The sequence below is a fragment of the Sceloporus occidentalis genome, unplaced genomic scaffold, assembly GCF_023333645.1.
Source record: "Sceloporus occidentalis isolate IW3139 unplaced genomic scaffold, rSceOcc1.0.p SCAF_76, whole genome shotgun sequence".
In the NCBI taxonomy this organism is placed as follows: Eukaryota; Metazoa; Chordata; class Lepidosauria; order Squamata; family Phrynosomatidae; genus Sceloporus; species Sceloporus occidentalis.
In genome coordinates, this window is record NW_028317056.1 from 3,213,868 (window position 1) to 3,229,152 (window position 15,285).

A 15,285-nucleotide genomic window follows, 5' to 3' on the forward strand; every position below is an offset into this window, starting at 1 on the left:
TGCCGCGGCTTGCGGATGAGGTCAGCTCGATTGATTTTTTGGTATCCTGATAGCGTCTCTGTCTGACCGCGGACTCACATCTATTATCCATTTCTTTGGCAGGAATATGACCTTTTTTTCCCCCAATTACACTTTCAAATATCATAAAAAATGAAGTTCCATAACAAAGCGTTTTATTTCTTCCCGTATTCTGGATGCGCCTCAAGATGAATCTTAACCCAAAACGGCCTACAGTCAGCCTTTGGTCCTAAGTGTGGGATGATCTTCCTGGCTCTTAAGGGGTTACAGAGCAGAAACTTTGCTTATTCCCCCCCGAGAGGGTACTGTACTGAACCGGAAAAATAGAGAAACCGCAGCCTCTCCCTGTGTCCTCCTGCTCCCACCCGGCACCAGTGTGGCGCACTCCCCCCCCACCATTTCTCTCCACTGACGGAAGGATGGAGGACGCAGCCTTCGATCCATGGGGGGTGGGAATACAGATCCATCCTCGAAACTATCGTTGAGCAACAATGATACATTCCAGCGCCTCTCATAAACGCAGAGAGAGGCTTCCCCTTCGGGGGTCTCCATTAGTGACTGCGATCTCTGAGCTGATCGAGAGAGCTTAAAAAAGAGACCCCCTGTGGCATTGTGAACTACAACCACAGCCATGTAATCCGTGAGCGACACGCAGGATGACGTGTTCATAGCACCCCGTCACCATTCCATACGCTTTGTTGCCAGGATTTTGTAACAATGTTGCCGGCATGTTCTGTCTTTTCATGTTTGCAGTTGTTGTCTTTTCCCACTGCTCCTTCATAGCGTCACCGTGTGAGCCAAATCAGGCGGCTCTCCGGACTACGACTCCCATGGTTCGTGGCAAGGATTGAGGCAGTGGCTGTCACCGCACGTTGTTCCTCAACAGCTGGAGAACCCAACTGATGGCCATTCTATAGTTACCCACCACGTCTAGACAGCAAGTCTTGTGGGTAACTCACTGCTGTTTATCTCACCCGGTACTGGCCCGTGCTGCCTCCAAGACCCAGGTCCGTGCCACCTCCCAGACCCAGGGCCGTGCCACCTTCTACACCCAGGTCTCTGCCACCTTCCAGACCCAGGTCCGTGCCACCTCCCAGACCCAGGTCTCTGCCACCTCCCAGACCCAGGTCCGTGCCACCTTCTAGACCCAGGGCCGTGCCACCTCCCAGACCCAGGTCCGTGCCACCTTCTAGACCCAGGTCTCTGCCACCTCCCAGACCCAGGTCCGTGCCACCTTCTAGACCCAGGTCTCTGCCACCTCCCAGACCCAGGTCTCTGCCACCTCCCAGACCCAGGTCCGTGCCACCTCCCAGACCCAGGTCTCTGCCACCTCCCAGACCCAGGTCCGTGCCACCTTCTAGACCCAGGGCCGTGCCACCTCCCAGACCCAGGTCCGTGCCACCTTCTAGACCCAGGTCTCTGCCACCTCCCAGACCCAGGTCCGTGCCACCTCCCAGGTCCATGTTCACAGCTCTGGACCGCTCACACGCTAAAGTTATTGTGGCACCCCCCAAAAAAAACCAATATATTTATTCCAGATGAGTCCTATGACAGCACATCAGCCCTGCTAGAGTCTTAAGGACCATCATGTATCCTTTGGTTCTGTATTCCGATTCTCTCTCTCCTGCTTCGGTTCCGCCAGCCGCCCTCTCTCGTTATTTATCCGTCTCTCGCCGTCTCTCGCCGTCTCTCGCCGTCTCTCGGCTCTGTCCCCACTGGCCTGCTTCTCTTCTGGTTTAGTAACAAATAAGTTAAAGATGTTTTGTCTTCTTTAATTAAAAGTGCTCTGCTCAGCTTGGAGGCTTCCAGCCCGGAATCCCACAGCCTCACATAACCTCTTCCCGGCGACAGATAGGGTTATCTGGTCATCCTCCAGAGCTGCGGTTTTTAAGGGTTCTGTTACTTAACCACAGGTGTATCTGAAAACAATGCATCTGGAAGACTATACGTAGAAATACGCAACCACTATTACAGTTGGCCCCAGACCGTTTCATGTAAACCACTAAAATCACCCCCTATTTGGGGTAACATTCCCTCCAGATGCTGAATAAAGAGAAATAATCAACCCAGCGGTGTCACCTTTTAATGCTATTCCACAGGTGACCTTATGAGGCTTCCTCTATTAGCATTATGCCTGCCTATCGGCCTCTGTAAGAGTTAAAAGTGAGAAAAGAAATGGAATGGTGGCAAGAAAGATTAAGGTTTTTATAGAAAATATAATTTTTTTTTACTTTAAATTATTTTTAATTAAAAAGAAACAGAGCTTCACATGGGCCCCATCTATATATTCATTAAAAGCTATAGGCAAGGTGTCTCTCCTCCGACCCGACCCCCAGAGCCGTGGCTTATGCTATTTATTTGGCATTTTCTGTATTTATGACGTGAAACCTTCTTCTTCTTCTTCCTCCATTGCAGACACAGCCGGTCCCGAACCCGTTGGCCTATTACGCGCACCGCAGCCCGGCACCGTTCCACCGGTTCGAGACCCTGGCCAACCATTTCGTCGAGCTGATCGTGCCGTTCTTCGTGTTCCTCGGCAGGCGCATGTGTCTCGTTCACGGGCTTCTGCAGATCCTCTTCCAGGTAGATCCATTTTTATCTTCTGTGACCGCTCGGACATACCCGGTCCTAACGCGTCCGGTGCCGGCCTGGCTCCGAGACCCCCCAAAAATTAACCTTTATGGGGGAAACCAAGTGGTTCTAACAACCTCCCTGATGCAAACCACGACTTGTCAAGCTAGATACTTTGAATGAAATCACCTGTGTTTAAGCACCGCATAGAATGCTTAGATATTATTATACCAGATGGTTTGCATATCTTCCCAGACCCTGATATTTGGGGTAAAAACCTTCATATTTAGGGGCAAACCCTGAGTCCAAACCTTTTATAAAGAAACCCAGCTGGCTGCTAAAGCTACGTATCTTTGCGTAACGTTATCATCGAGTTAAGCAGAACGGCTATTACATCATCATTCATTAAAGCACGCAGGTGCGCCCCTCCAAGAACGAACAGCCCTCGACCCAATCATTCGCATTCCGGAACTATCCAAGGCCACGAGCTTTTATTAATTGGTTGGATTGTATAAATGAAGGGTGTTTCCATCGGCGCGATGATAACAAATCCCACCGCAGGGTCCGATCACCCGCCCCTCGTTGGGACACAACGGTCTTGTTGTAGCAGAGGAGGGAGTGAAGATCTACCTGACGTCCGTCGTGGTCTCCTGCCGCACCTACCCCCCTCTCCCCAGCGGCCCTGTGCAGACAGTAGCTCCCTGTTTCCCTTCTGACCACAGCACTAACCCAGGCTCATTAAATAGAAGCCTCAGTTATGTTTACCCGGTAGGGCGCTAAATACCCCGCTCTCAGGGGTATCACCTGGAATGTAAGGGGCAGGGGAGGCCACCCCAAACCAGTACCTCCCAGGTCAATGAGTCCTTTCTTTTCTCCATAGCCGGTATCCTTGCCTTCAGAGGGTTAAATCACAAGTGTTATGCAAGTAATCGTTTAAAAAAAAAAAAAAAAAATTATAACAACGATGCATCACAGACAGATTTTTTTCGCATATTAAAATTTGAAGGAATTTGGGAATTCACAATTTGGTAAATGTTTGTAATCCGTGATTCTCCTCCACCCTGTTCTGGCTTTACGTGTAATCGGAAATATATTCTAAAGTACGATTAAAGAAAGCAACAGAGAAATCATCCAGGTGGTAGATGTGTGGAACAGCCTCCCAGCAGAGGTGGTAGAGGGTAATACAGTGAGGGGATTAAACATGCGCGGGATAGACATACGGCTCCTGGATCTAAGACGAGACCAACGACTGATTAAGGTTTGAGTCTTTACAGCAGGAGAAACGGGCGACTAGACGGGGGCCGAATGGGGCCGAACTGCTAGCAGGTTCCGTGTTCAGCCACTTTGTGTTTATCATTCAAGCGCTTAAGAAAGACCAAGTAGCTACTGGACAGATTCCAAAGATTATGATCGCAGCAGATGTTTTACTACCTGGGAAATGAATTCGTCAGAATTTCTGTTGCTTTATTATTGACTCCAAAAAATTAGAAAAAGCTAAACGTAGATTTATTTTTTTATACTCTTTGCCGCCCATTCTTTAGTTCTATTTTTAACATTTTTTTTAAAAAAATTACCGACTGTTTTATTACTGTTTGAGACTGCCTCACGGGGCCTCGTACTTAAATGACAAATGTCTTTTTTTTGTTTGTGGTCTGGCTCAACACGGGCTTGCCGACGACTCGTGAAAATAAGTAATTAACCTTGGAGGATATCCAGTATCTTTTTGAACATTTTGTTGACTACATAATCCATAGGATATCCAGGTGCTGAAATATTTGTGACGGGCACCTCTTCTCAGGAGTTATTATAGCGTAGGATAATTAATTATATACAACATGTGACCCCCCCCCCTGGAATGCATTAGCCGGTGATAGGGGCTAGGGGTGACAGGGCCCACCTCCCCTGTTTGTTACATACTGCTTGTCATGTTCTGTCTACCCATTGTACAGCGCCACGGAACATGATGGCGCTATATAAAAAGTCAATAATAATAATAATCTACTATAGGACGTAACTTTACACCCTGGCAGGTAGAACAGTGGCCCCTAGTGGCCAGTGCTGCGCATTGCACGCTACCTGCTTAACGTCAATGTCCAAAGACCCAGTAGGATTTAGAAAGCCCCTATAAAAGCTTGTAATTACGCGAGTCCAACCACGAGTTAATTGCTATTTTATTGACGGTTCACAATTACGGACTTATTTATTCCTCTGGCGGGGGAGAGACTCCGCACGAGGAGCGCGCAGCGCGACGCGGGGGGATCTGGCATCGAAACAAAACCTTTCTTCTTTAGCACACAGTCTGTGCATTCAGCTGGGCTTTACGGGCAGACTCCTGTTCTGCAGAGGAAGCCGTAAACTTTAATGCTGATATGCTATTTAATACACACTCCTGAAGATCTCCATTGACATTTCAGGCACGTTTTATGGCGGTTTTTTTATAATTGTTATTGGAGTCGTGGTGGCGGGTCTGAATGTGGGATTATTATTTTGCGTGTGTGTGTATTAACCATGTATGTGCCGGGAAAGAAAGGGTGAGTGTAAACCGCTTGGAAGACGTTGTAGAGACGCCAGAGAGAGCACACAGACCTCGGTAAGATTGGTGGCCCCTGTACATCTGGTCCGTCTCCGTCATGCACTCGTTCCACGGCTGACGCTCCATTTCATTAGGTTTCGTCCGCTTCCCTCTATGAAAGCTGCACCTGATTCCCCGGTTTTCCGTTAGCTCATCTCTTGCTGTTGTGCAGGTCCTTGGCTCCTCATCCTTTGATATTTTGGGAAGCCACCTGCTTCCCTTCATCACTTAATTCTTTGGTAATGCACCTGGTGCTTCTCATCTCCTGGTGTTTTAGGGAGCCTCCAGGTGCTCCTTATATCTTGGGGTCCTAGGGAGCCTCCGAGTGCTACTTATCTCTTGGTGTTTCAGGGAACCGCTGGGTACCACTTATATTTTGACGTCCTGTGGAGCCACTGGGTACTTCTTAGATCATGGTGCCCTGGGGAGACTCTAGGTGCCCCTCAGCCCTGGGTGCCCTGGACAGTCTCTGGGGGCCCTCATCTTTGTGTTGTAAGGGGCTATTTAGTACATTGGGAGCCACCTATGTCCCTCATTGCTTGGTGTCCTTAGGAGCCACTTGGTTCTCCCTAGGTCACAGTCTTCCAAGGCGGTGTCTGGGGTGGCACTTGGTTGTCCTCACCTCTTGGAGTCTTTGTTGTCATGGAACGCCTACTGGTGCCCCTCTTTTTTCCATTTCTTGGGTACCTGTCTAGCACCCCCTGCTTTCTTGGTGTCCTCAGGGGTCTCCTGGTTCTTCTCCTTACCCAGTTTACCTGGTAGTCTTCTGGCTCCTCTAAGGTCCTTGTGTTCTGAGTGACTGCCTGGCCCTAGGTTCAAAATGCAAAGCATACAGGTAGGTATTAGTTAGATTAGTTACCTCTGCATGACAAGTCTATAAGGTTTTCCTTTGTGTCCAGTTCTCATTAATAGGGGTAACAGCAGATTTCCAAAAAAAAACGCGGCCCATATACCCCTGAGCCAAAATACTCCCAACTCACAGGTCTCCATTGCCATCTGAGAAGGGGTTAAACGGATCCAGCCGGCTCCCATTAGATGTTTATCCCTGTGACAGAATCCGCTCGAGACCACGCAGCTGCCCGTCCCGACTGCCAAGGGACCAGGTGCCGACTTAGGGGGAAAATAGACTCCAACACTTGGCATGTGGGCATTGCCAAAGTCGTCCAGGGTATTGTGTGTGTGCATCTGTACCGCGACGTGCATCGGTGTAAATGCGAAAATAAATATTTATGCGCTTCAGCGTGAAAACAAATCCCTGAATACTCACATTCAAATAATTTGTGTGTTTTTATTCCATGACTAAGGTTCTCTGTGCTCGTAATCCTGCAGACGCTTCTTCGCGGGTCTTAGAATGTTAACGGAAGTATCCAGATATTCCGCTCACCTGTTTATGCTTCGTTTACAGGGCAAATTATTAGCCATAAGATCATTTGATTTAATTTCTAGGTTACTTTAATATTTAGAAATAATTTTCCTTATTTGTGCGATCGTTTGCACCCACTTACTATTCCGGAGCCTATATAAAAAAAAAAACGATTCTGGATTCATCTTTTTTTAAAGAAGGACCCCTATGTAACTTAAAAAATGGGTGGGTGAAGAACGCCCCCCACCAGCATTTAAAGCATCTAACCCTAACCCACTTATTAAAAAAAACCAATTACAGGCATATATTATAAGCAATATTAGAAGGGCTTCAGACTGGCCCTCTAGAATGGACCCTTGACCTAGCTCTTGGCCCATCAGCATACCTGGGAACATCCTGGGGGACAGGTTACTCGGAGCTCTTCCCCGTCTTTGTGCGAGGGTGGGAATAACTCCGGAGTGCATTTTATTGGACGGGATGTGGTTGGGGATTGGGTGGGATATGGGCACGGAGTGGGCGTGATCGTTCCGTCCCCTGCCCAGAGAAAGAAAAATTTGACCTGGAGAACCATGAATGCAGCGCTGTACCCAGAGACTCCGGATTTAACGAGTTCCCCGGTATGCCCATCAGTGTTTAAAACCATTCTGCTCACAGGAAGTACAAGAGAGCACGTGCGATCGATAAATACTTCCCCCAGCTGACAAATATTACCAATTCTTTCAAGCTGTGGGAAAATATTATGTAAATATATATATTTATATATATACAGTATATATATAATATGGTAGAACCTTTTGTTTTTTATTTATCAGAGAGATACAGTTTCTGCGTCCCTCCTTACAGAATAACGCATACACACCAAGAATTGATTTTCAAAGTTTTTCCATCTTTTCTTTTTTTTTTTTCTTCACCGTCACAGCTAATTCAGGTTTCCTGCAAATTATTTTCCTAAGTAATATAACAATTTGTTTTTCATTAGCGGCTGTCCGATCCAGAACTCCTTTGGGTTTGAGAGAAAGCAGCCAGCTAGAGGGGCCTGAGAGGGAAGCCCCCGTGGGGAATGGAGGGTTCTACTTACAATATAGTTTACTGCTCAGACACCGGCAGACGCGTTATTTAACGACGCACACTATACATACATGTATAATAAACCCAGCAGTTAATTAGACCGTCTCGTAGGTAAACAATGAGAATTTTAATGCTTCGGCTACTGTGAGAAGTAAAAGGGGATTTCGGCTCTGGAATGAAGCCCGATGATTTGTAACAATACTAATGGCCTGCAATTTATAGCCACGGCTATGGTTCGTAATGAGGAATTCGCAGAGGAATTGCCTTTAGTGGGAGCTAAAATTAATTTTTAACCAGGTAAAAAACAACAAAAAAAAAAAGGATAGGAGGGTCTGCGATTCTGGCAGAACTTTGGCAACCGCATCAAAAAAATTTTAATCTAAAAAAAATAATGAAAATAGACAGAAAATTCCACATTGTTTATAAAATATCTAATACTAGGTAAAATTACCAATTAAAAAAAATAAATTTTGTACTTTATGACATAAAAAGCCAGAAGAAAATGCACTTTTGTAATTGTTAATCAGATTTAAAAAAAAATTGAATTATACCTGGGAAAATTCTGGGTTTGACCCGGAGTCTCCGGGGGGGAAGTGCTGCTTCCCTGGGTCAATATTGTCAGTTTATTACGCGTATATTTCCCTTTAACATCTAGTGAGTGGGTAAAAAAAGACAGCTGTGGGGCCAAAGAGTCTTTGACTTATGACTCCCAAATTATTGCTGTTGGCTGTTACATTTTGATGGTTTTTCCATTTCTTCTTAACGCTTTATCATTCTTTTTCTTTCCGGCCTTAGAATTCACAAGGCTTGAAAATTCTATATTAGTCGGTAAGCATCGGCGCAAAGGGTTTTCTTACGGCGTAGAAGTGGGACATAAACCTTAAAGTTTAAGGAGAGGACTCCATCTTCTTGAAACCTGCTCCGAGATGCTGGGACAGACCTTGTTCTGCGGGATTAAGACGTTTTTGTAATTAGAGTCTAATCAGATTACTCTAAGGAGCTGAGAAAGACAGAAGAAGGAAGAAGGAGGCCCTTTTTTTTTTTTACAGGTGGGGTTTGCTGAAGACCCCAGTCCACCAGTGAGACCGCACCTGCCGGCGCCACATGAGTCCAGAGATCGGCTGCACTCAATTACTACGCATCGGGGGAGGAGGCTTGGACGGCACACATCCTCTTCCTCCTCGGGATCGTGTAACATCTACTCCTTCAACATCTGGACTCCCAAATCTCCCGGGGGGGGGGGCCACTAAACTGCTCATCCACATTAACTCCCTCGTACCCCTTTAACCCTCACCAAAGGAACGCTTCTCACATCCGGGGCAAGGATCAATTTCAATACAAGCCTATAATAGAAACTGGGGGCCATTCTCATCTGGAGCTTCTATAGGGATACGGGAGAAGATGAAAGTGCGGTTTGTCTTATTAGAATGTCTTACAATAAATGAAATAGGGCGGTAGGAGCAGCCTACACAACCACTAATGGCATAGAATACTACAATTAATTATACTAATAATAACATTTTAATTATTATATCAGGTCAAATATAATTGGTATTGAGCAATGAAAACTACGTTATACTTTAAACAATGAAAATCTAAATTAGAATGTCTGGCCCTAAAAACACAAAGTTAATAGTCAGCAACGTTCCAACATTTTGTCTTGGGATAACTTTAGCATCGCCATAAAGCGTCACCGGGAAAAGTCACCCAAAATATCACATGACTGACAGCAACGGCAGCTCCAGGTCTGCAGATAAAGGGAGTTACTGTATACAGCTCTGGGGGGGAGGGTGTTACTGTATACATACAGCTCTGGTGGGTGTATTACTGTATATAGTGCTTCGGATTATTAATGTATACAGTACTTGTGGTTATGCTCAAGATAAAAAAAGTATTTTTCCATGGTCCAATGTTTTCCATTTTAGCCGTCGGATACTCAGAGGGGTTCATAAACTTCTGATTCGGTGGCTTTGCATTTCACAAAATAACAATTATTTTCAGCCATGGAAGTTTGCGATATTTAGCAATATTTAGCGCACCCCTTCGGAATTTATGGGGGTTACAGACTCATTGCTTACTGGATTTGGCATTGGGTTAAAAAAAAAAAAAAGACAAAGATACTGAATTCACAGCACAGCATGTCGGAAGAAAAAAAAAAAGTAAATGATTGTAGTTGGTCGTTGGGGTGTCTCCGAAGGGGTGGAAGCCTCTGTCCTCTGGTTCACCCTTCCCTGTTGTGACGTCTTCACAGGACCGTTGTATGAAGCACAACTTTATTTTTTTATTTTATATCACGGTGCACAAATGTAAAGGAATCTCATCTCAAATACTTAATTCTTTTTTTTTTTTTTAAATAAAAATAATAGCAATTTTTTTAAAAAAAATTAAATAAAAATTCTTGCAATATTTACTATTTAAAAAAAAAAAATTACAAATCTTTATAAATGAATCATTAATAATGAATGCACTGTTAAGTTGTAGCTCCCTGAAATTGTAGTGTTATTACTATTATAATTATTTGTAGCACCAACATATTCCAATGCGGTGTTGAACAGGGATGACAAGACATAGAATAGAATGTGCGTGCAGTCTCTTCTACGTGAAGCCGTGAGATCGGTCTCATTAGACAGTCCTCCGGGGAACGGCAAACCCTTTGCGGCTTGTAGATATGTTTGTCTACTTGTCACATAGTAACGGCCTTTTTCTACTCTCTGAGATGTTGGTGATGACAGTAGCTGAAGTCACAAAAAGGCCAACCCCCCCAATGAATTTAATCTTTAATTATGTAGCAAATGTTGTGAGTTTGTGATGTGATGAGGCCGGGACCATCTGCGGATTTGGACCGAGCTCCGTCCAAAGAGGGCTGAGCTTCTCCAATTTCCCTTTCACCTGTGCGTCCTAATCTCACTTGATTGCAAACTCTCACAAGCAGAACGCTGAGCATTATACACATCGGGTTGGGGGCCGTAAGCCTATCTGGCAGAGGAGGTCCGGGCAGGAACCTTGCCAGGAATGTGAGGCCACGCCAGGCCAAATGTACGAGGAATAAGAGATATGGGGGGGGCGGACACAGGCATCAAGAAATCAAGTGAAACTCTTGTAAGGGAACCTTCTAAGAGCCTGGAAAACAGAGTGATAAACACAAGTCACGTGCGAGCGAGATGAATGTTGGCTTCAAGAGCTATGACAGGAAGTGGGTAAAGTTCAACACTGATGACATCATCAAGGCGTCATGGCGTTCCTCGACTTACAAGATCCTAATCGGGTTCCTCTATAGTTCTAAATAACAGTACATGGCTGGAGAACTTGTGTAGTTGAGTTGGTTAGGCCTGCCTAACTCTTAACAGCCTCCCAGCAGAAGTGGTACAACGGTGGTATTAAACATGCATGGGATAGACATACGGCTCCTGAATCTAAGACGAGACCAACGACTGATTAAGGTTTGAGTCTTTACAGCAGGAGAAACGGGCGACTAGACGGGGGCCGAATGGGGGCCGATCTGCTGTGAGTTTCTATAGTCCATAGTCTAAATAGAATAGCGCCTAGACTATTTAGGATGGACACGGGTTTGCACCCACCCAGTCGGCCAAGAAAGGGTTACGGCCCGGCTCTGCTTTTCACACAGTCTTGGCCGGCGTGCGTGAAAATGAAATCCTCCTGGAGGACGCAGAAATATGAAGGCAAGATTAAAGGAATAATAGCAGCTAATTAAATGTTCTTGCTTACTGTCATTTTATGAGGGGTTTTTTTCTGCAATAACTTTTTTTTGGGGAGAAAAACTACAGATAGAAATACTTGTATAAAACAAAACCAGATGAGCGAGTCTTGGTGTGTCAGCCCATGGGAGACCGTGTGCCAGCAAATCAACGCGTTCACATAAAATCCAATTTTCACGTATCTGCTGGGTTACAGAAAAGGTGACCTTAAAGTGCCATTATATTCCGTACCCAAAAAAATGTGATTTAATTACCTTTTTTTAATCTCTATTAAATATGCCTTTAGAATAAGACTTTTTTCTCCAAAATAGTTATTTCTTAGGAACTATTTCTCCGTGGCCTTGACGTGCCTTGTGTGTCAAATTTCGACATTACTGTTTTACCTTTTCACTGCTCTATCTGAGGCTGCTGATTAGATTTTGGACTCCATCACAAAAAAGAATATTTTTACCCCAGGGGATGAACACCATATGAGTATATATATATATATATATATACTGACCCAATGTTACATTTTATTGGTTTGGGGCAATTTGTATCCCAAATAGACAATATATTTTTAATAATAGCCCCATGAAAATGAATATATATTCCGTATATTTAGCTCACCCAAACTATATAGAACATGGGAGAACTAATAGAATGTTCCATAAAAAGGAACTTTCCCAAATCCCACCATTCTATGTAATATAAGTATTTTTGCCATGGGAGAAACCATCTCAACTTCTTGTTCTAAGGATCTACCATGTGAGCAATCATCTCAACTTCCTGTTGTAAGGATCTGCCATGGGAACAGCCATCTCAACTTCCTGTTCTAAGGATCTACCACGTGAGCAGCCATCTCAACTTCCTGTTCTAAGGATCTGCCATGGGACCAGCCATCTCAACTTCCTGTTCTAAGGATCTGTCATGACAGCAGACATCTCAACTTCCTGTTCTAAGGATCTGCCATGGGACCAGCCATCTCAACTTCCTGTTCTAAGGATCTGCCATGAGAGAAGACATCTCAACTTCCTGTTCTAAGGATCTGCCATGAGAGCAGCCATCTCAACTTCCTGTCGTAAGGATCTGCCATGAGAGCAGCCATCTCAACTTCCTGTCGTAAGGATCTGCCATGAGAGCAGCCATCTCAACTTCCTGTCGTAAGGATCTACCATGGGAGCAGCCATCTCAACTTCCTGTTCTAAGGTTCTGCCATGAGAGAAGACATCTCAACTTCCTGTTCTAAGGTTCTGCCATGAGAGTAGCCTTCTCAACTTCCTGTCCTCAGAGTCTGCACAGTTATCCCCCCCATTTCCTATCTGTTGTTAAGGAAGGAGTTTCTTCTGCCACAGACTCCGTAAAAACTGACCACGTGGGAAAACCCGGGACCCCATATATTAACCCAGATAGTAACGTTTGGACGATCTGGTTTGGTCTCATCCGACCACAGCCTGGGAGGATGTGCATTTTTTGTCTTCTGAGTAGTGTTTTAATGTCTTCAGCGTGTATACCACCCTTTAAAGCCACCAGACAGGATATATAAAGATGTTGATGTTTTGAAGTTTGCTGTTTCTTCGCCGTAGACTCTGTGTACAGCGCCGGGATCAGAAAATATACAAGAAATAATTGTTTTCGGGCCTGCGACCAGGAAAAAAGTACTTTTGCAAATTAATCCACCGAGGGCAATGAATCCCAAGCATTTCATATCACACTCCATAAAACTCCAGTCATAATCCATAAAACTGACATTATTAGATTAAAAACCCTCGGCTCCTTATATAGGGCCCTCCCTCATTAGACATGCCTTGGGTTTATAACCCCAGTGTACCTACCCAATTATTATGATTAATGTCGGACCTAATGAGGATAGCCGCGCAGGTACCGGCAACTTATTATCATGGGTAGCAACTTGTCCTGTTCTAACAGACAATGCAGCAAAGGTCATGATGTATCTGGAACCTATAGAGTTAATAGTGAACATAACCAGCGACATGTCCCCAAAGAGCAGTGGGACTTGGCGGTGTGTTTGGGGTCGGCCTGTCACGAGCTGCGTCTTGAGACATTACGGACGCGGACTTCTCCTCTCCCTCGAGGGGTCTTTTAAATGTCTCTACGAGGCCTTCAAGTTTCGCGTTCGCGGACCACTTTCCTTGCACGTGAGGAAGATGAGAAGACGGAAGGGAGGACATGCAACGTCCCGGCGAAAGGCAGGCGCACTTCCCACGTGACGCTCAAAGAGTTAAAGAAGCGGTCGGTTTCCGTGCATGAGGCGAGGTGAAACAAGGATACGTTGCGATTCGCTAAAGTGACATGCCTCGGATATGTCTGAAGTTTATTAGTATCTTACAGGCTGCGGATCCTCACAGAACGTTTAATGGTTTAGGGGGAGAAAAAAAACAAAGGGAGCCCAAAAAAAAACAATAATAATAACGTGACAAGAGAACAAAGGGTTTGGGAACAGATTTAGGAAATGTTCTGTTTACCTGCTGGCCATGGGATTTGACCGCATGCGCGACTCTAATGCTTTCAGGGACAGGGAGGAGTTGTATTATGGGATTCAGTGAAAGAAACTTTATATTAATTATACTCATTTATTTCTATAACGCCAACAAAATACAGAGTTTTTGATACAGTCCATTGGCTGTAACACCACCATATTGACGACGGGTGCGGTGAAGAGGTCCAAACATATAATATTGAAGATCTGGGGGCATGTTTGAGAAGTAGCCAATGGCATGGGTGAAATTGGGAGGTCTCTGCTTGCTAGATTATACCCCCAAATGTCCCTATTTATGAGGACCAATCCTTTTTGATCCCCAAACACCTGATGCCCCTCTTTCCTCTCCCGATGCCCCTCTTTCCTCCCCTGATGCCCCTCTTTTCTAGGAGCTCGGAGTGTTTGCTGGGTATGAGAGGATCGCAGGGTTCTACAGCCCTAAAAGCCCCAATAATGTGTATAGAAACAGCAGGGAATGAGTTCCAAAATGGAATTCTTGTAAATTAAATATATTATTCTTCTTAATTCCATACTCGGCTCCATAAATAATTATAAATAGGTCAAAAAGTCACAAAGAACTCAGTTAAGCCCTGTGTCTAACCATACCCCCCTAAAACAAAAGTGTCCATCTTTGTCCATTGGAAATGTTGCTCAATATGAGTTGAAGTGTTCTTTGACAAGCCAAGTTCCATAAATATCGGGCAAAACAGGAGCTGGTCTTGAAAACATGAGCTGAAGAAACAGGAGAGCGTAAAGAGTGAGTTTTATGATGGAACATACAGTGGAGACAAATCGAGGATGAATGGGAAGCCAAAGTGAAGCAGAAGATGAAGTAGAAGATGAAGCGTGAAAATACTTAATTCATGTTTCCAGTATTTCCGCACCCAGAAATACTCCCACCTCTCGTTCTCATCCCATCAGCGCCACGGTCACATCTCCACAACTAATACGAGCGAGGAGAAAATCCCCATTAGAGGGTCGACGACTGGAAATGAAGTTGTACATGTTCTTTTTACTGATATTATTGTTCCACCGTGTAATACATTCACAGCACTTTATGGCTTCCATTTGTTTTTAAAGCTTAACATATTGAATTTTCCCTCTGCTCCCTTCAGCTGGCTAAATAATGGAGAATTATCACCTCTGAAGGTGTGAGGGAACAGTGAGATGTTTGGGTTCTAATTGATCAGTAGGAGTCATGGCGCGGTTCCTTTGGATAGCTTTAAACGCAGGCACCATAGAAACCCTGTAGAATACTTTAACTGTAACTACTGAATACTCTTAACCCTTTTTATCAGAAGGCTTAAACATGAATGTTAGCACATACAGGGCTTGCTAAACCAATGTAGCATGTGATATGTCAAAAAGAGGTTGATGACTGGCCATTGTTGGTGGGTCTTCCATTGACCTCATATTGGTTGTCAAAGTTCATACTCAACATCCCCCCAGTATTGTAGGTTTTTGGGGTATCCTAACCCATGTACGGGCGAGCCTTCTG

The 15,285-nt window shown here is 44.8% G+C and overlaps 1 protein-coding gene across 1 annotated transcript in view; it reads left to right on the forward strand.

Annotated features, from left to right (window-relative positions):
• The window catches only part of LOC149285782 (lipase maturation factor 1-like), a 92,379-nt gene that overhangs the window by 61,281 nt on the left and 15,813 nt on the right, over positions 1-15,285 (forward strand). The window contains exon 6 of the mRNA XM_089494848.1: positions 2,434-2,601. Coding sequence (XP_089350974.1) covers positions 2,434-2,601 — 168 coding nt within the window. The remainder of the gene's footprint in view (positions 1-2,433; positions 2,602-15,285) is intronic.